The sequence below is a fragment of the Pan paniscus genome, chromosome 1 (assembly GCF_029289425.2).
Source record: "Pan paniscus chromosome 1, NHGRI_mPanPan1-v2.0_pri, whole genome shotgun sequence".
NCBI classification, from domain to species: domain Eukaryota; kingdom Metazoa; phylum Chordata; class Mammalia; order Primates; family Hominidae; genus Pan; species Pan paniscus.
The window spans coordinates 101,347,890-101,368,486 of record NC_073249.2 but is presented as its reverse complement, the minus strand read 5'-3'; the positions used below and the strand labels follow the sequence as shown (position 1 = coordinate 101,368,486).

The window sequence follows — 20,597 nt, the reverse complement described above, 5'->3', positions numbered from 1 at the left end:
CCTGGACAACATGGTGAAACCCGGTCTATACTAAAAATACAAAAATTAGCCGGTCATGGTGGTACATGACTGCAATCCCAGCAACTTGGGAGGCTGATGCAGGAGAATCGCTTTAACTCGGGAAGTGGAGGTTGCAGTGAGCCAAGATTGCACCATTGCACTCCAGCCTGGGTGACAGAGCAAGACTTTGTATCAAAATACATAAATAAATAAATAAAAAATAAAAAAGACTTCCCTGATCGAAATTTAAATCAATTTCCCCTTCTAATTCTAAAGCAGCCTCCAAGATCCTATAGGGTTTGGGAGAAAATTTGACTTAATTATCCAAACTTTTAGCCCGAATATTCTGATTTTTATCAATTAATTCACATGTGGTGTAAGAAGGCAGGGCCACTAAATGGTTGAAAAGGGCGAATTGGAATAATTCTTTAGAGGATTTTTAAAAACAGACTAAAGCAGACAATGAAAGGGTCTGCATTTTGGCCAAATGCCTCCATGTTGCCATTCCCCAGGTTGTTCCCAAAAATGTAGATTGGAGAATTCAGCAATGCACTTAAAAGGCCAAGCAAATCTGTCATTGGTATTTTAAGTGGTTAAGATTTATTTATTGATTGATTGAGACAGGGCCTCACTCTGTCACCCAGGCTGGAGTGCAGTGGCTCCATCATGGCCCACCACATCCTCAACCTCTCAGCTCTAGCAATCCTCCCACCTCAGCCTCCCGAGTAGCTGGGACCACAGGTGCATGCCACAATGCCCAGCTAATTCTTTGATTTTTTTTTTGTAGAGAGGACATCTTGCTGTGTTTTCCAGGCTGGACCTGAATGAACTCCTGGGCTCAATCAATCCACCTCAGCCTAACATTTACACTGGGAGCAGAGATGCATTTGGAGTAGGTGATGATTTTGGAATGCTTTAGAAGCAACATAGGTATCTGATTTCATCAGGTCAAGCCATCAAAAATGACCAATAAATCTCTGACCTCTTAGAAGCAATTTGAAGACCCAAATTTTGGCCATCATCAAAATTTGTGTTCATTCAAAATTAGATATTCTGGAGAGCAAGGACAATCATTTTGCTGATGCTGCAGCTAAGAATGCAGCTCTGAAGGTGACATCAGACACAGAACTTCTCAAAATGACCTTGCTGACTTATGACCCATTGAAGACTTCATTAGAAGTACAAGTGGGCTGGGCATGGTGGCTCACGCCTGTAATCCCAGCACTTTGGGAGGCCAAGGCTGGCGGATCACCTGAGGTCAGGAGTTTGAGACCAGCCTGGCCAACATGGTGAAATCCTGTCTCTACTAAAAATACAAAAATTAGCTGGTGTGGTGACACATGTCTATAATCCCTGCTACTTGGGAGGCAGAGGCATGAGAATTGCTTGAACCTGGGAGGCGGAGGTTGCAGTGAGGTGAGATTGCACCACTGCACTCCAGCCTGGGTGACAGAGCAAGACTCTGGCAAAAAAAAAAAAAAAAAAAAAAAAAAAAAGAAGCATAAGCAGGAGAGGGATCTCTGGAAGGATAAAGGGAACAAATTTCTTCCAGAAACAGTCATATGGTATGGGCCCAATGATACACTGATCTATCCCTTAGGCTTCAATTACCCTTTTACAGTACTTCATAAGCTGATTCATTGGAATTCAGACAAAATGTTGGCATGGGGAAAGCAATGGTATTGAAAATCATTGCCTATGATTGCAGAAAATGTTTAGTCTTGCCATACTTTCTGTCCCAAACATAATCCTGGAAAACCCCTTCATGGGTCACAGGGACATTTTGCCTTTAGGACCCTTCGAGACATGGCAGTTAGACTTTATCCAGCTGTCTCCATCTCAGGGTCACAGATACTTTCTGGTGCTAATTTGTATATGCTCACTGGGGTGAGCATTTCCATGCCGATGAGCCACAGCCCAAGTAGTAGGTAGAATGTGATTAGAAAAGGTAATTCCTCATGGGGGGTGCCATCTGAACTCCATAGAAACCGAGGAACACACTTCGTTGGTCAGGTAATTTGATCCATTTGTAACATTTTTGCCTAAGTCCCAACATTTCCATTGTGCCTATCACCCCTAATCCTCTGGGCCGATGGAATGCACTAATGATACAATAAATACTCAATTGGCAAAGCTAACAGAAGTTTTTAACTTTTCTTAACCAAGGATCTCCCACTGGTTGTGGAAAATGTCCGCACTCTCTGTCTTTGAAATAATAACAGGAAGACCCATGCAGTAGTTAGATGAAGGCGCTTATGAATCTGCACTTCTTAAAGGTGACATTCTCCATTACTGCTAAGATCTCACAGAACTTACTAAGAACTCTACATTAACAAAGAATTCCATTCATAATGAACTCCTGGGAGATGAAAATATCAAAAATCTTGGCCTATAACCTGGAGATGTTGTTGTTTACTGGAAACAACATCAAATAAAATATTCTCCCCAAGACTGTTGGAAGGGACCACATCAGCTATTATTATTATTTTATATATTTTTTTGAGATGGGATCTCATTCTATTCCCCAAGCCAGAATGCAGTGGCACAATCATGACTCACTGTAGCCTTGAACTCCTGGGCTCAAGCCACCCTTCTGCCTCAACCTTCCAAATATTTGGGACCACAGGCATAGGCCACTGCACCTAACTGACAACAGGTATTACTGACCAATCTGTGCCAGTAAACTTAAGGGCGTTGACACATGGATTCATGTTTCTCTTGTAAAAGGCAACCCTACCAGAGTGGACATCTGTCAGTGGAGATTTTCACTTAGAGGTAACTCACAATCTTCCTGACAGAGATGGCAAGTAGCTGACATCTGGTGTAGTCCGCTTTCACCCAAGATACTGGCCTGTATAATCAGTTACAATTCCAGTGCTGACCGTGCCTGAGAGAGTTAGTCTCTTTTTTGCTGACTGGAATACATACACCATTAGGGCTCCTTTAAGTTGTAGGGGTTGTCTCTTGGTGGTTTTGGTAAAATCACCCTATATGCATATTCTCTTAAGATATGACACACTACTCCTCTTGCGTGTATGTGTATATACATATACATACATAGCAGAATACCTGTGATCAGATTTCTGTTTTACTGTCCCTAATTAATTTGATTACAGCAGGGAGGGATAATTCTCTGATTAGAATCTCACAAACCATTACCTCTGTGGGAAATTTGACAAGGTTCCAGGTTTGCCACTCAAAACCACAAACCACGTTTGACTGTAATGACCCATTGGTACATCCTGTGCTAAATTTCACCTGTATTCCTCCTGATTGCACTCACGATACAACTCAGGGTCATATCAAGCAAAACCTGTTTATCTAATCTGTCTGACTCACCCTAAACTTCCTGCCGCACATCTCAGTTTAACCCATCATAATCATATTGTCAAAATAACTGCCTGTAATCCCAGCACTTTGGGAGGCCAAGGCAGAAGGATCACTTGAGCACAGGGGTTTGAGACTAGCCTGGGCAAAATGGTGAAACACTGACTGTATAAAATATATACAAATTAGCTGGGTGTGGTGGTGCCCACCTGTAGTCCCAGCTACTCAGGAGCATGAGGTGAGAGGATGACTTGAGCTAAGGAGTTCAAGCCTGCAGCGAACCCTGATGACGCCACTGCACTCCAGCCTGGGCAACAGAGTGAGACCCTGTCTCAAAAAATAAATAAATAAGCTGCGTGTGGTGGTGTGTGCCTGTAGTCCCAGCTGCTTGGGAGGATGAGCCATTGAGCCTTGGAGGTCAAGAGGTCAAGGCTGTACTGAGCTGTGATCTTGTCACTGAATTCCAGCCTGGGAGACAGAGTCCTTGTCTTAAAAAGTAATTATAATAAAAATAAAAAGTACAAAACCAACCAAACAAAAAATTGTTTCTTCACTCTGAAATAACAGTGGTTAACACCATGATGCCACTGGAAAGTTAAAAGAAAAACACTCCCTCCTGCTATCAGGATCCAACCTGCCCTCTTGCTCTAAATTTCTGACCCATGGTTTAAATGCCCAAAAGCTGATGTACTCAAATTATAGTGCACTTACCTGTTCGGCGTTTATTTTTGTCTCTTGAAAAGATCACCATCCATGGCCCTATAAATGTCTAAGGGCATGGAATGATGAAGTGCAATGTCATTATTGTTATGTATCTCTCATCGTTTTACTTCTGGGAAAACTAATTTCATGGTATTCTGAAGAGTAGAGATGATTCAATAAGTGACAGCAGCTGTAGACTTAACTGAGGCCCCCCTCTATCTCTCTTTTTTTTTTTTTTTTGCCACTCTATGATGCCCTTTTTTTTTTTAAGACCGAGTCTCACTCTGTCACCCAGGCTGGAGTGTAGTGGTGTGATATTAGCTCAGTGCAGCCTCAAACTCCCAGGCTCAAGCAGTCCTCCTACCTCAGCCTCCTGAATAGCTGGGACTAAGGTGTGTGCCACTACACCTGGCTAACTTTGTATTTTTTGTAGAGATGGGGTTTCACCATGTTGCCCAGGCTGGTTTTGAACTCCTGGACTCAGGCAATCCACCTATCTTGGCCTCCTGAAGTGCTGGGACTACAGGTGTGAGCCACCATGCCTGGCTGTAATGCCCTTTCAATTGGACTTTTGGGCATTCTTAAAAATTCCTCAGTGAGGTGGCTTCTTTCCTCCCCTGTCCCCTGCTTGGGACAGGACTATCCGGGAATGAGCCTTTCTGGCAAAGAGGGACACCCTTGACTTAGCTTTTGATCATCGATGCTTTCAAGAAGAAAGATTAAAAAAACTTTTTATCTGAGGAATGTGAGCCCTTTCAAATGATCAGGCCCAGAGAGACGTTAAATCGAGACAGCAATTTCCGCTCCTTCCTTTTGAGCTGCACTGAGCTATGTATTCATCTGTTGAAACTGCTTGCTATTGCCTCAAGTAGCTGTAAATTAACCTAATAATGCCACACCAATCCTTATACCCCCATACCCTATAACTTAACAACATATAGCCAATCACCAAGCAATGTTATTTCTGTAAACCAATGAGAATTCCTGATAGGCACCTATCAGCCCACTGTCTGTCCCTGCTTTTGAACTTTAAAAACCTGCTTGTGGGCAGGGTGCGGTGGCTCACGCCTGTAATCTCAGCACTTTGGGAGGCCGAGGCAGGCGGATCATGAGGTCAGGAGATCGAGACCATCCTGGCTAACACGGTGAAACCCCGTCTCTATTTAAAAAATACAAAAAAAATTAGCTGGGCGTGGTGGCGGGTGCCTGTAATCCCAGCTACTAGGGAGGCTGAGGCAGGAGAATGGCGAGAACCCGGGAGGCGGAGCAGAGTTCGCGCCACTGCACTCCAGCCTGGGCGACAGAGTGAGACTCCGTCTCAAAATAAATAAATAAATAAAAAATAAAAAATAAAAACCTGCTTGTGACAAAGGCCAAAGGGAGCTCAGATCCAAGCTTCCTTGGTGTGAGTCTTCCAGGCAGTTGTCTTCATGTTGACTCAAGTAAACTCTAAATTATATTTTGTGCTTCAGCCTCCTTCTTTTAGGTCAACATGTTCAACAACAGTAGAATAAATACATAAGTTAATGTATATTCCTACAAAGGAATACACGTAGAACCAAATAACCATATGAATAACATGAAAAATTCATAGACATAGGACTGAGTGAAAGAAGTCAGACCTATGCCTCTGCTTCTGCAACCGCCTTTGCAAAAATTACAACTGGGACAATTACCACAGTGAAAGAGATCTGATCTAACTGATTCCATCTTGTTTCTAACGTACAAGCTGTCCTTGTTGATTGCTGGGCACAGGCCGAAATAACTTTGGGAGGAAATTAGTTTATGGTTTAGCTGTGAAACAAAGATGATAATATCCCTTTCCCGAAGCAAACCCCCTTCCTGCCTGGGGACTAGACTGCCTTTGCCGGACTAACAAATTAGCCACGAGATTAGAAATTATGGTTTAGGAGTCATGTAGCCTCTGGCTGCAAGATTCTAAACCTCCCCAAATTGTTCCTGGAGATCACATCGTTATTGGAAAACCTAAGATCAGTGCTTGAGATATTTTGCCGACCCTGCACTCAGTGGATCAGCTGGCACCAGCTAGACTGATAACCTGGCTCAGCTGGTCTTGTGGCCCCCAAGCAGGAACTGACCCAGCACAAGACCACAGCTTCAGCTCCCTGTGATTTCATCTCTGACCTGGCCAAGCAGAACTCTCAATTCACCGGCCCCCAATCACCAAATAAAGAGTGCAACTCTTTATTGCAATTCCCCTGTGTCGAAAAATTGGCTCTGTCTAGGCAGCAGGCAGGGTGTACCTGTTGGGCAGTAACACTCCCCCCAAAACCCACTACAGACTGTGACTCAGCTTATATGAAAGTAAAGGGCAGGAAAAACTTGCCTGATAGATTTGCAGAGACGGGGGTGGAAACCATTAATAAGTCTGTGGAGTATTCTGAGAGTTTGGTGTTGTAGTCTACATATTAAAAGTAATCAGTTAAACACCTGAAATAAAATTTCTCCCAAATATTTTTGCCAAATTTGGATGACTGTGTTTCTGTCTTCGCAGCATATAAAGTGTTAACATGAGGTAAGCGCTAAGGTCTAGAGAAGGCAGTGAAGAGACGACAAACTCCAGCACCATGCCTGAATGTCCAGTGTGCTCTGCTGGGGCAGCACATTTTTGTACATTGCTGTATCTGAAAAAAACCCTACAAGATTCAAGAAACTGGACGACCGTCTTTATAATACTCCTAGTGATAAAACAAGTAAGGATGGCTGGTTTGCAGTCATCTGAGCAGCCTCTCTAGTTTCATAGATACGGTTTCTCTCTGATATTGAACGACTTCCAAATGTCAAGCGAAATGCTACATCACAAGGATAACCGTATGTGAAAAGAACCGTTTTTCTTTGTAATCCTAAACTTTCTAGTCTTGAGCTTTAAAAGCCATTATTTGAAGAAAAGCGCACAGGCTCCAGCTGGCCGCCAAAGGGGTCCTTTGTATCACAGGCTAAGAACCTACTTCTTTGGGAGAGACCAGGGACGGGGATGGGAGGGAGAGGAGGTAGAGTCAGGTGTCACTTCCTCCGCCCGCTCCCGCAGCTGGTTGGTCGGCTGAGTGGCAGAGGGTGGGGCGGAAGAGCAGACGGGGACGGGAAAGGCGCTGTCGGTGACATCACAGATAGGGCGATTCCTATGCAGATGAGGCAGCTCAGGGGCTGCTGCTTCGCCACGAAAGATTTCTCGTGCTGTGGGAGCTAGTCCAGGACCACCGGTTGGACGTGATAGTCCCAGCTGTGTGTCAGGGCTAGGAGGACTTGAGGCGGCATGGGGGCTGGGTGGGGGAATGCGCGGGGCAAGTGACCGTGCGTGTAAGGGGTGAGGCGTATGGAGCTGTGGCAGGGCAGAGGTACGTTCACTTATATTTACGTACCAGGAGAAAATACAGTCACGAAGTTGGTGTTTTTCGGGGAGATTTCTCTATTGTACTCTGTATGTCCTGACTCTTACATGTGGGGAAACTGGACTGTAATTTGTGATAGTGGGGAATTCCGTTTGCGCTTTTTTCTGGAGGTTGTAGTGCAAAAAGCAGTTTGTCTACCAAATGATACTTTCAGCTTTTACAAATGCTGAATAATATCCATGGTGTGTTATCATGTCACCTCCTCTCACTTATTTGTCAGAAAAAAATGGAAGAGCACGTGGATGTTTTGAGATGAGAAGAGATGCGTTCACCCCCTTCACCTCCGTGTAGGCTTGTTATTAAGGGAAAGGGAACAAAGGAGTCTCACTTATGTAAGATGACCTTACATGAGAAGAAGAAATTCGAGTTGGTGAAAAGAAAGAAATTCAATTTCAGCCGGGCGCGGTGGTTGACGCCTGTAATTCCAGCACTTTGGGAGGCCGAGGCAGGCGGATCACGAGGTCAGGAGATCAAGACCATCGTGGCTAACACGGTGAAACCCCGTCTCTACTAAAAAATACAAAAAAATTAGTTAGGTGTCGTGGCGGGTGCCTGTAGTCCCAGTTACTTGGGAAGCTGAGGCAGGAGAATGGCGTGAACCTTGGAGGTGGAGGTTGCAGTGAGCCGAGATCGCACCACTGCACTCTAGCCTGGGGGACAGAGCGAGACTCCGTCTCAAAAAAAAAAAAAAAAAAAAATTCAATTTCAACAGTCTAATATCCTGGCATGCAAGAGAGAAATTCTAAGACTGTCTCAACTGTAGAAATGTTCAGGGGGAAAAAAAATAGATGATTATTTATTCTGGTTCATTCATTGTCTCGTTGAGTTTGTCAGATGCCAGGTGAGGTGCCTTACATGTGTTCATAACCTCAAGACATAAAAGGGAAGGAATTTTAGAATGATTCAATGATATCACTGTTTTGCCTAATAAGCAAATAATTCAGTAAGAGACACTTATTAACAAATCTAAGAATAAAGCTTCCTTTTTAATCACAAAATTGCCTTTCTTCACATTATCTTTCTTTACATTCTTTGACAAAGTACCCCAACCCATCAATATTGTCTGTCTTATCCAAACTGAAGGATTATAATCCAGATTTAAGAAAATATCTATCAAAATAATGACAACATTGAGCATGTACTCAGTATCTGCTGGGTATAGGGCACAACAAATATCTCTCAAGTTAGTACCAGGCCCTGTGCTGAGGCCTCCACTCCTCTCTAGCTCATGTGCACTGAGCAGCGAGTGCCACTGGCTCCTTGAAAGCTGCTCAGGCACCACCGTTTTTAATTCCCATGAGAGGTGCTGTGTGCACCCCAGTGGACACATGAGGGAATGGAGAGCAGGTGGATACCCTTGGGTAGAGAGCCACACACGGTTGGATCCAGCTCTAGAAGGACTGACCCCTTCTCTACCCGACTCGAGAAAGCCCACTGTCAATGATCTCGACCTCTACTTTATGTCTCCTATTTCTGGAACGGAAATGACCTCGTGCATATTTCAAATTCTCCAGCTTTTCCTTGCCTTTCCTCCATCTTGTCAGTACTCAAATAGGAAAATGATATATACATATATGTTGATCATGTACACTTAATTTCCTAGATGTAATTAAGTATAAATTTCAGGCAAAATGCTAACTTGAATATATTTTTATGTTAAAACTTTTCCATATTTCATTCACTTATCATTAAGAAAGCAAAACCTTTGCACAAAATATTGTGCTAGCCTTTGCCAGGAGACAGAAATGAGGAGTCATGGGCTGTGTTCTTCAGGAGTGTTGAGTTCTCCCGAGAGTGTGAGAATACACAGGTAAGCCCAATAGAAAGCAAAAGTCAGGGCCGGGCATGGTGGCTTATGCCTGTATTCCCAACACTTTAGGAGGCCGAGGTGGGCAGATAACTTGAGGTCAGGAGTTCGAGACCGGCATGGCCAACATGGTGAAACCCCATCTCTACTAAAAAAAAAAAAACACACACACACACACAAAAATTAGCTGGGTGTGGTGGGATATACCTATAATCCCAGCTACTTGGGAGGCTGAGGGAGGAGAATCACTTGAACCAAGGAGGCAAGGGCTGCAGGAGGCAGTGATTGTGCCACTGCACTCCAGCCTGGGTGACAGAGCAAGACTCTTGTCTCAAACAAGCACACAAACAAAAAGCAAAAGTCAGATGACTAAGGCAGTGATGATTGCCACATCCTGTGCAGGGCAGCCTCTGGGATTTGTCTCAAAACACACTCGATCTAGTTCTTGACGCCCATTGAGATGGATGCTAGGCTATAGGCAGTTACATAAGATCTTTGAGCCTCAGTTTCCTTATCTCTGAAGTGAGAAAAGTAATATTGATATTGTTAAAAAGGCATGAGATTTAGATATAAGTAAAATACTTGTATTTTACTTAGTACCTACTTAATCTTCATGAGTGAGTCAAAGAAAGCAAGTAGAATTAGGCAGGGTTGTGGGGATGGGGAGAGGCAAGCTGTGCTAAAGACAGGGGAAATGGGCAGATAGAATGCAGGGCTAAACACAGATACTTACAACCTGCAGCAGAGGCAACTTACTGAGCTTAACATAGAGAATACAAGTCACTTTAAAATGTACAGCTCTATGTTACTTTTCACCCCACAATAAAATCGGTCCTTACCTAGAAAAAAGTAAAGATAAAAATGAAAGAAAAGAGGAGTGGGGGAAGTACCATACATGTGTACACATTCAGACCTTTGGCATGCTTACATCAGAGAAAGAACACTTTTGCAAGTTTTCTTGGCACAACAAATGGTAATAATTTTTAAGTCTATTGTGTCTGTCATCTATTCATATATTCTGAAACTGCTGACCTCTCATTGACAACAGTATGCCTCTTTTTCTAAGATTAGAAATTTTAAAATGTAATTGCTGATAGTAAACAATGGACATTATGCTAAGTGAAGTGAGCCAGTCAAAAAAAGAAACAAACAAACAAACAAATAAATACTACATGATTCAACTCATTTTAGGTTGGTGCGAAGTTATTGTGGTTTTTGCCATTAAAAGTAATATAAAGTACCTGGAATAGTCAAATGTATAGCAAGAGAAAATAGAATGGTGCTTGCCAGGGGCTGGAGGGAAGGAGAAATGGGGTTGTTGTTCAGTGGGTGCAGGGTTTGAATTTTGCAAGATGAAAGGGTTCTGTGGCTGGATGGTGGTCATGGCTTCACAGCACTGTCAACGTGCATGATGCCACTGACCTGCGCACATCTTAAGTGGTTAATGATAAATTTTATGTCATATGTATTTTTTCACATTTGAAAACACTTTTAAAAACCATTCTTGTTAGTATTTAAAGAACTGCAAAATAAAAAAGAGACATTTTTAAAGTGTGAAGTCGTGTGCACAGGTTCATCGTCTAGGTGTGTACTCATGAAAACAAATCTCTTGTGTTGCAGATAGCGCTCGTTAAGGTTGATTTCTGCATATCAGTGAGAGTTCAGTGATCTTACATTCAACATAAATATGACAACTTTACAAACATCCCCCCTTTCATCCACTGAGTGAGTTTATCAGGAAAACCCAACAAAATCCTTCCAGGCCTCCCTGGGGGAAGGTACACAGTCCCCTGCTCTGGAGGAGGACATGGAGGCTCACGCTGGTTAAGGGAGTTTTCCAAAGTCACCAGCAGCAAGGAACCTTCTGAAACTGCTGACAAGTCCGTGCTTTTCCCACGTCCACTTACATTATTTAGGCAAGACCCACTTGGGAATCTATTTTTTCAAGGCATGATCGGGACTAGGTTCTGGATGGTAGAGCAGGGCTGTTTTTGAAAGGCGGTCTCTTTCTCTTTGCACCAAGCTTTCCGTAAGTGTGTGGGTGACCCTCCCAACTTCCTCCTCTCTCCCACAACCACCGCCCTCGCTGCTTCTCTCAGCTTCTCTCCCCGACACCTGGATGACTCCTTTTGGCTACCTGGGGGCTGGCATTGTGGGAGGCAGCCGACGCCAGTGGGTGCTGCTGGGATCCCTGCCCACACCCAGCAGTTGCCTGGAGTTGGAGGTATGCCAGGTATGTGGGCCAACAGCTGCAGAGTTGCCACTGACAGGCCGGAGGAGGATTCTTTGTCAGTGACCGCACCAGACCGAGCCCCTGCCAGCTGTCCCACTCAGTATGCCCTGGCTTCCAGGGCCCCAGCCAAGGAAGGGTGTGGACATGTGATACAGTGGTGGCCACAAGGCAGGGGTCAAGGGGAAGGCAGGCCGATACTAGCAACAGAGGAAATGACACTTCAGAAGCGTCCTCTCTTACAAACAAGAGCAACTGTGTGTGTCCCAGTGAGTATGGGAAGCTCAGTCTCCTAACATCATTCAAGGGTCTCCAAGTGACTGTGCATACAGTTTTAAAAATATCACCGAACTTGTTTTTCTTACCCCAGCCATTTTTTATAACTATATCTAGGGAATGGGTTGGTTGACTCTAAAGAGCAAGGAACTAAAGAAAAGATAAACATGGACTTCCGTCCGTGGGGGGAGCTGCGGCGGTGGCGGTGCAGGAGGCCGGGCAGGGGTGCGGAGGGACCGACGGACGCACGGGCGGGCGGCCGGGAGCCATGGAGCGCGGCCCTGGGGCCCGGGGGCACGGGCCGGGGTGGGCTTCCCACGGCACGACATGGAGACCTGTGGTTGCGAGGCTCCCTGGGGCTCGGCTTGGACCGCGATGGGGCTGGGCCCTGGCCTCCTAACGGGGCTGCTGTCTGGGGCGGTAGCTGGGGGGGCGCTCTCCCCCCTGCCCGCGACTCGGAGCACCTCCACCCTCCCCTGCCGGGCCAGGCCGGGCGGCGTTGTTGGCGGGGGCCCCGGTGGAGGCCCGGCCCGGGCGGCGCCCGCCATGAACGGGCTGTCGCTGAGTGAGCTCTGCTGCCTCTTCTGCTGCCCGCCCTGCCCCGGCCGCATCGCTGCCAAGCTCGCCTTCCTGCCGCCGGAGGCCACCTACTCCCTGGTGCCTGAGCCCGAGCCGGGGCCTGGTGGGGCCGGGGCCGCCCCCTTGGGGACCCTGCGGGCCTCCTCGGGCGCACCCGGGCGCTGGAAGCTGCACCTGACGGAGCGTGCCGACTTCCAGTACAGCCAGCGCGAGCTGGACACCATCGAGGTCTTCCCCACCAAGAGCGCCCGCGGCAACCGCGTCTCCTGCATGTATGTTCGCTGCGTGCCTGGTGCCAGGTACACGGTCCTCTTCTCGCACGGCAATGCCGTGGACCTGGGCCAGATGAGCAGCTTCTACATTGGCCTGGGCTCCCGCCTCCACTGCAACATCTTCTCCTACGACTACTCCGGCTACGGTGCCAGCTCGGGCAGGCCTTCCGAGAGGAACCTCTATGCCGACATCGACGCCGCCTGGCAGGCCCTGCGCACCAGGTGAGGGCGACCCTGGGGGCAGCTCAGCCTGGGCACACCCAAGAGGGGACCAGGCGGGGGGCCGGGGGGCGGGCTTCCCTGGGAGGAAGGTGGGCGGCCCTGCAGGAGGGGAGCCACAGTGGATGCACAGGGCCAGAGAGCCGGACAGGCGAGCTTGGGTGTGCAGGTGCCGCCTCCACATGGCTAAGGTGTGGCCAGGCGGTCCTCGCACACCCTGGCCTGTGGAGCCAGGCTCCCTGGGAACCCCTGGCCTGAGGATGGGAAGGGGCTGAGCTTGTCACAGGGGTGTAGATGCCACCCGGCGGGAGGGAGTGGGTGGTGGTCTGGGGGTCTGTGCACGTGTGGCTGGGAGCCCATCGGCCGAGGCAGCACTTGGGGCCAAGTGAGGCGAGGCTGCTGCATCCAGGTCCGGAGGCCTGGCCCATGAGGCCCTGTGGCTGCGGAGCTTGGCCATCCTGGGGCAGGGCCTACAGGGTAAGGTGCAGACCCGCAGCACACATCCGAGGTCTGGGCCAGCCTCGATTCCAGATCCAGCCCTCCTAATCATCCACGTCCCCAGCCCTGCGCTTGCCTGGGCCCTTGACCGGTGTTTGAGCACCGCTCGGGCCAGTGCTGCTTTGGACGAGGAGACCCGGGTGGGCCTCTGGTGGCTTTTCCTGCTCGCCATCCACTGGGGCTGTCTCGTCCTGGCCCTGCCCAGCCCACTGGTCTGACCTGCTCCCGCAGGGACCAGGCACAGCTCTGAGAAGTCAGAGGCCCTAGAGAGGTGAGGTCGTCGTTGCCTTGGTGATATGCAGGCAGTCCCTGCAGTGGGCCTGGGAGCTGGTCCCCTGGCACCACCCTGGCTCTGGGGGCCTCCCAGCAGTGTGGGATGCTGACACCAATCACCACTTCATGCGACTTCCTTGGCCCCTCCTGTCTCTACTGCCTGGGCCACTGGCAGAGTCACACCCGTCATGGCCAGCTCTGAGCTCTGTCTGCTCGGCCATCTGTCCTGCTGCCACTTTGTCCTGCAGGAACCTAGGCCCAGAGCTGTGAGGGGGAGGCCAGAGCGTGCCCAGGGCCTCCACTGGGGATGTGTCCTGTTCGTTTGAGTGGTGACATCCAGGTGGCAGCTGGGGGCTCCTGCCTGTAGCAGGTGACAGGGCTGGGCTGGCTCAGCACACTACTGACCATGGCTGCCAGGGAGCAGGCCAGGGAGGCCGAGGCAGAGCTGGGGCCACAGGCACAAGCCAGGCAGCATCCTTTGGGGCATGGGTGAGTGGTGAGCTGTGGAGTGCTGCCAGGAGGCTGGGATTCCAGGCCAGGGACGGGGACAGCCCTGCTGGTGGAGTCCGAATGCCAGGCAGAGGGGACGCACACCTGCCCATGCTCCTGCCTTGCAAGAGGGCATCTGCCTGGGATCAGAGCCTAGAGCGTGTGGGAGGAGAGTTGTGGGGTCCCGGCATGGGCAGGGTGGCAGGTGGGTCCCGCGTGCTTGGGACTGGGCACAAGGAGGCCTTGTAACTGGTGCTGGATCAGCTGGGTCAGGGGCCACACACCAATGACCTGGGGGTGGGGGTGGCCCTGGGTGGGAGCTGGTGGTGCTGAGGTGGCCGAGGACTTGTCCACTCCCAAGGGAAGGTGCTGGTGGGAGGGGGTGCCACCTCCGCAGCCACCACCCTCGATGCTGACCTGGGTTGCACTGGCATCTCACTGGGCGTGGGGAGTCCGAGAGTCCAAAATTGGGTGGAGACATCTGGGGACACAGCTGCCTGAATTCCTCATGGCCAAGGGGGTGGGCAAGGGCTGCAGGGTGGAAGAGTGTCCGCTGTCCTGGCCAGTGCACCAGGAACGGCTTTCTAACCCGGGCAGGAAGGCGTGAAGCATTCAGGATGTGGGGGCCACACAGTTCCCAGTGTGCACCTAGGGGTGACCAGGAGGAGGAGAGGCGCCAGGGCCTCTCCTACCCCCGCCCCAGGGGCACTCCGTAGGCGGGATCCCTGCAGATCCTAGCTAGGAAACGCCAGTGAATGGCAGCGCAGGGAACGGGGCGGGGCCGCTGGCTTCGCCCACCGCCGCGGTGTTGGGGGCTGGGGGTGGCCCTCGGGACTGGTGTGGAGCCTGGGCCTGACCCACTGACTTGGCTGAGTGGGGAGACTGGAGGGTCGCATCCGGAGCTGGGCCCGGGGACGCCCGCTGGTGGGAAGGGTGCGCGCGCGTCGGAGGCCGCGGCTGACCCTGCTCCGGCGCCGCCAGGTACGGCATCAGCCCGGACAGCATCATCCTGTACGGGCAGAGCATCGGCACGGTGCCCACCGTGGACCTGGCCTCGCGCTACGAGTGTGCCGCGGTGGTGCTGCACTCGCCGCTCACCTCGGGCATGCGCGTCGCCTTCCCCGACACCAAGAAGACCTACTGCTTCGACGCCTTCCCTAACATCGAGAAGGTGTCCAAGATCACGTCGCCCGTGCTCATCATCCACGGCACGGAGGACGAGGTGATCGACTTCTCGCACGGGCTGGCGCTCTACGAGCGCTGCCCCAAGGCGGTGGAGCCGCTGTGGGTGGAGGGCGCCGGGCACAACGACATCGAGCTCTACAGCCAGTACCTGGAGCGCCTGCGTCGCTTCATCTCCCAGGAGCTGCCCAGCCAGCGCGCCTAGCGGCGGCCCCAACCGGCCGGACCTCAGCAATAAGGCGGCCCCCGGACCTCACCCCGCGCCGGCCCCCCAAGGGCTGCATGTGGACCCCCCGGGCGGCCCAGGGGACCCCGCCTCGACCCAGGGGCTGTGGAAGATGTACAGGCAACAGAGCTACGCACTCCTTTCCTTTTGGAAGCAAGAAGAAAATACGTGAAAACGGAAATTAAAGATTTAAAATTTTTTTTAAAAAAAAAGAAAGATAAACATGGAAACTTCAGGTTTTCCAGAATCTTGCATATTTCCCTCCTGTTTCCCTATTATAATTCACATTTAAAATGGAGAGATATGCAGTTTAAGCCAAATGTTTTGAATCATGAAAACAAGTGAAACTCTTTTGCCTGTTCATGATAAACCTTCAGATTTGGTGACTTCTTTCCACCAAGGCAAGATAGGTTTCACTGGGGGGAACTGAACTGGTGTGGTGTTTTCTGCCTTCAGCCATCTGTGTGTACACTCTGACAATATGGTTCTGTGCTGGATGAGACGCCTACTATTTTTTCATTTCACTAAAGAGCCTCAAGTTTCTCAGCTACAACCTGGAGGAAGTGTCTGAAAGCTGATTTTCTGATGCCCAGCCCCAGGCCTCCTTTTCCACCGCACAATATCAGACCTGCTTTTCTCTAAATCAGAATTAGGCACGCCACTCCAGATGAAAGAGCCCTGTCGTTGAAATGCCTTTCTTTGGCTCACACTAAGTATAATTTCTGCTCCCGTTTGAACTCAAATATCACATTTATATTTTAACAGCTGCTGCTCTCTAAGCAAACTGATTCACATAGAAAATCCAGGATTCTGACTACTTATTTTTTCCTCTCTACACATGAAACAGATTCCCTGGAAACACAGTTAGCTTAAGTAGCTGGAATTGTCTAACTTCGGTTATTTTATTATTTACAAATCAGCCAGGTGAGAACAAGAAAGTGAAAAGCAGGAAACCAGATAGGCAGAGAAACAAAAGGCTTGATCGGAAGAGCAGCAAGATGCCTGAGCAGACCCACAGGGTTCTCAGGGCTGCAGCAAAAATCAAAGAACAGTCGTGGTCTCAGGACTCGCCATAGATCAGACCAAGCTTCCAACCATGCCACAGGCTGTCTGTGTGTTCCCTGCACACCATTCATTTTTTTTCCTTCTATTTTAATGATCTGAAACCAACTTTGGGCCATGTGTAGACAGGCCATTCGGAGGAGGCTTCAGGAAGGAGGGTGCATCTGAGACTAGTTGTAAAAGATGAGGAGGATTTCCACAATCGCTCAAAGGAAAGGGGCATTTCAGAAAGAGAGAAGAGCACGTTCACGTGAGCCCAGATAGGAGCACGGGGCACACGCATGAAACTTGCTGATGCTGGAGTTCATGCGCACGGTGGATGCAGGCTTGGCAGCCCGCAAGGCACAAGGGGAGGTGGTGCAGGAACAGTGGCTGCTCTAGGAAACTTGAGCTCCATTCTGCAGGCTCAAGGAGAGATGGAGTAAGAGGAAGGACTCCTTGGGTGCATTGTTCATGGGAGGACAAATTAGAAAGGGGATTATCTCATGGCAGGCAGCCACTTCCAAGTAGGGAAGTTGGAGAACTTGTTGTCAGGTGGAAGAAAAGAGAAGACCCTTGAAAAGTCATCCAGGAATGGGTGTACACAAACATGCAGTGTGTTCCTCATGCCGTAATTCTGATCCAGGTCCTTGACTTAATTGCATTGCCATTAAGCTTGTGAAAGGAGGGGAAAGCCGGTACCAGACATTGGTTATATGTCCAATATCTGTTTGACTCTTTGTTAGAGGTATTACCTAAGTTACCTTACAATACTCTAAAAGCAATTCTACAAAGCCCATTGCTATTTTACAGAAATGAAATCTGAAAATGAAGAGGGTCAAGTAAACTAAGAAGTCTACGCATAACTAAGAAGTGGGGCTGCCTGACCCCAATCCTGCACTCTTGGCTCTTTATGACTTCACTTGTGAGCATACTGAACTCAGAGTGTTCTGGACGTCTCCAGGTAGAGGGCTCTAGGAGGCAGCTGAGTACGTGAGTCTGGAACTTAGGAGAGTTCCAAGCAGGGCTGTGGGTGTGGGATGGGGTGCGTGGGAAGGAGGTTGTCAAAGCAAAGCAATGGGCAGCTGCTTAGGGAGGGGGCACAGGAGAGTGGCCTGGCCCTTCTTAGATCATTGTCAACTCAACTTGTCTAAATGGCTTTTATGACCTCAGTTATCACCTGTATTAATTCTGGCCTATGGTATTTTGCAGCTCTTCGGGAAATAGTGATCCTTTGTTTCTGACAAAGTTCTTCTTAAAGGGTTTATTGTCTTATTTACTAGGAATCATGGGGAATAGAGTGTTACACAATGTAATTTTTTCCCTAACAAATAAAGCTTATTTTTATAAATTCCAGGGCTTTTTAATTTGAATCATGCTTAACTATTTTTCTATATTTTATTACATTGTTTGCTTCCTCCCTAAAGACAGTATATTTTAGTATTTTCACAGAAAAATGAGAAGCCCTCATTATGAACATACCTGATTAAATTGAGCATTTCCAAGTGATGTCCACATCATTGCTCAAGTGTTATGAGGCCACAGGATGAACTACTGCCCCCCGAATGATGCTAGAATGCTGTGCCTTTATTTATTTCATTGGACAACTCATTCAACATATATTTATCAAGTGACTCCTATAAGAGTAACTAAAATAGAATTTCCTGCTTTTGTAGACCTTACACTATAGTTGATTCCATAGTGTCTAGTGTTTCATGAAATTATACAAAATTTCACTAAATCTAAAATGCCATTGGTAATGACATACACTTTTTAATGCACTAATATTAAATAATGCTGAAATTAAGTTATGCTTATCTAATGTAAGATACATTGCAGTTTCAGATACTAAAATTTGAACAAGTAGACAAACGTTTCTCTTGAAATCAGTGAAATCTATATCTAAATCCCTTAGAATAGGGTTAGCACATAGTATTCCAGGAAAGCAAAGCTCTAATTATTATTATTGGAATGTACCCAGATTATGTTACTATTTAAGTTTCTACTTTATGTAAAGCACTTTTTCATATGGATATTCTTTATCCTAACAATAGTCCATTTGTTACACCAGAAGTAACACCAGATACTTCTGAATAATAATGGCAGTTAAATCTGTGGTTTTGTGGAACTTTGCTTATGTACATCACTGTTGATTCAAACAATATAGCAGCTCTAAGAACATCTGTGCCTCCAGCCTCTGCATTTCAACCATGAGAGCGTCATTTCTCTCCATGATGCTTAAATTAAAAATCAAATTTTACGCTTTTCTAGAATATGTTTTGTTAATATTATATTCTAGTAAAAAAAAAAGTTCTTAGCCTGAGAAAGATTTTACAGAAAAGCTTTAGTAAACATTATACTTCATAATGTACCTGTACTACACTAAATGTATAATGTACTTATACTAAAGAGTGAACTATATTATCTTTGAGTTTAGGAATAAGATGAGTAAATATGTAAATGTAATAATGAGAAACTATTAAAATGCAGTAGTTTCAATATGATTATTTAAATAGAAAATCCAAAAATTTGTACATGAATTAAATTAATAAACAAATTCAATGAGTTTACTAGATACAAAATTCATTGTCCAAAGGAATTGTATTTCTTTACACCAGCAATAATGTTAAAAATAATAATTTATAAGATTAACTTCATATTTCATGAAAAGTATAAAATTTAAGAATAAATTTAAAAATAGTGTATGAAGTCTTTATATACAATAATATAAAACTTTTGTACAATAATAACATCAAAATGAGGGGTGATATGTACTATGTTCATAGGCTAAATGTCTCACTTTTATAATAATGTTAATTCTCAAATATATTTATATTATGCTTGAGTTTGACAAAATTATATAGGTTTGACAAAATTCCAATAAATTCCCAATACATTTTGTGGAACTTATAAACTACACAATAAAGGCCAAAACAGTTCTTAAGAAAAACAAGTTGAGAAGACTTGACATATCATGAATGATTTGAAATTTACAAATTTCAGAATTTTTCCCATTGTAATATAAGCATGTAATACTATCACATTTCCCCAAATGGCTACTTTAAGTGCATCCTACAAATTGTGATATATTCTGTTTTTGTTTTCATCTTCGTTCTCTTTGAAATACTTTCTAAGTTCATCTGTGACTTCCTCCTTGACTCAGGAATTTTTAGAAGTGTGTTGTTTCATTTCTGAACATTTGGAAATTATTTATTTCTAGTTTCATTTAGTTGTGCTTAGAGATCATACTGTGTATGATTTCTATTCTTTTTAATGTACTGAGACATGTTTATATAGCCCAGATTATCGTCAATTTTAGTGAATGTTTTAAATGTGCAGTTGATAACAACGTCTTTTATATTGCTGTTTAGTGGACTGTTTTAGAAAAGTCAATCAGGTAAATCTGATTAAGAGTATTGTTTTTCTTCTATCCTTTTGCTGGTTTCTTATCTCATTCTATTAGTTACTGAAAAAAATGGGTTAGAATCTACAATTTCCAACAATAACGGGATATATCCATTTCTTTTTTCTGTTGTATATTTCTTCTTTGTATATTTTAAAGCTCTATTGTTGGGCAATATTTGGTATTGTTGTGTCTTCTTGTTGAATTGACCCTTCTAACATCATGAAATGTTATGCAATTCTGGTAACATTTCTTATTGTAAAACTTACTATTTCTGTCCAAATCTATGCCCTGTCCCTTTATAAAATAATGATGATAACAAATAATACATAATATTTATTGTTTTTTTATCTCCCATTTTTAAAAATTCTGGGGGTTTAGATTATTTGAATTTATATAATTATTGATAAAACTAAAATCAAATCCACCATCTTTCTATTTGTTTTCTACTTGTTCCATCTTACTTCTTAATTTTATTTTTATTTTTTAAATTTTTATTTCATCTAGAGTTTACAATACACATCTTTAACTTATCACAGCTCTATGTAGAGTATAAAGAATGTACAGCAGGAGAAGTCAGTTTTTCTCTTCTGTCTTTGCACTACCGTTATCATACATTTTACTTCAAATGCATACATTTAACATGTGCCACAAATCCTATAA

At 46.2% G+C, this 20,597-nt stretch overlaps 1 protein-coding gene and 1 pseudogene across 1 annotated transcript; both read left to right on the top strand.

Annotated features, from left to right (window-relative positions):
- LOC117978246 (neuroblastoma breakpoint family member 15-like) overlaps positions 1-20,597 on the top strand; it is a 512,107-nt pseudogene that overhangs the window by 301,821 nt on the left and 189,689 nt on the right.
- On the top strand, positions 12,007-15,664 carry LOC117980195 (alpha/beta hydrolase domain-containing protein 17A-like). The gene is made up of 2 exons (XM_055102269.2): positions 12,007-12,825; positions 15,064-15,664. Exons 1-2 carry the CDS (start codon positions 12,080-12,082, stop codon positions 15,467-15,469), a joined length of 1,152 nt encoding a protein of 383 aa, XP_054958244.1. The 5' UTR covers positions 12,007-12,079; the 3' UTR covers positions 15,470-15,664.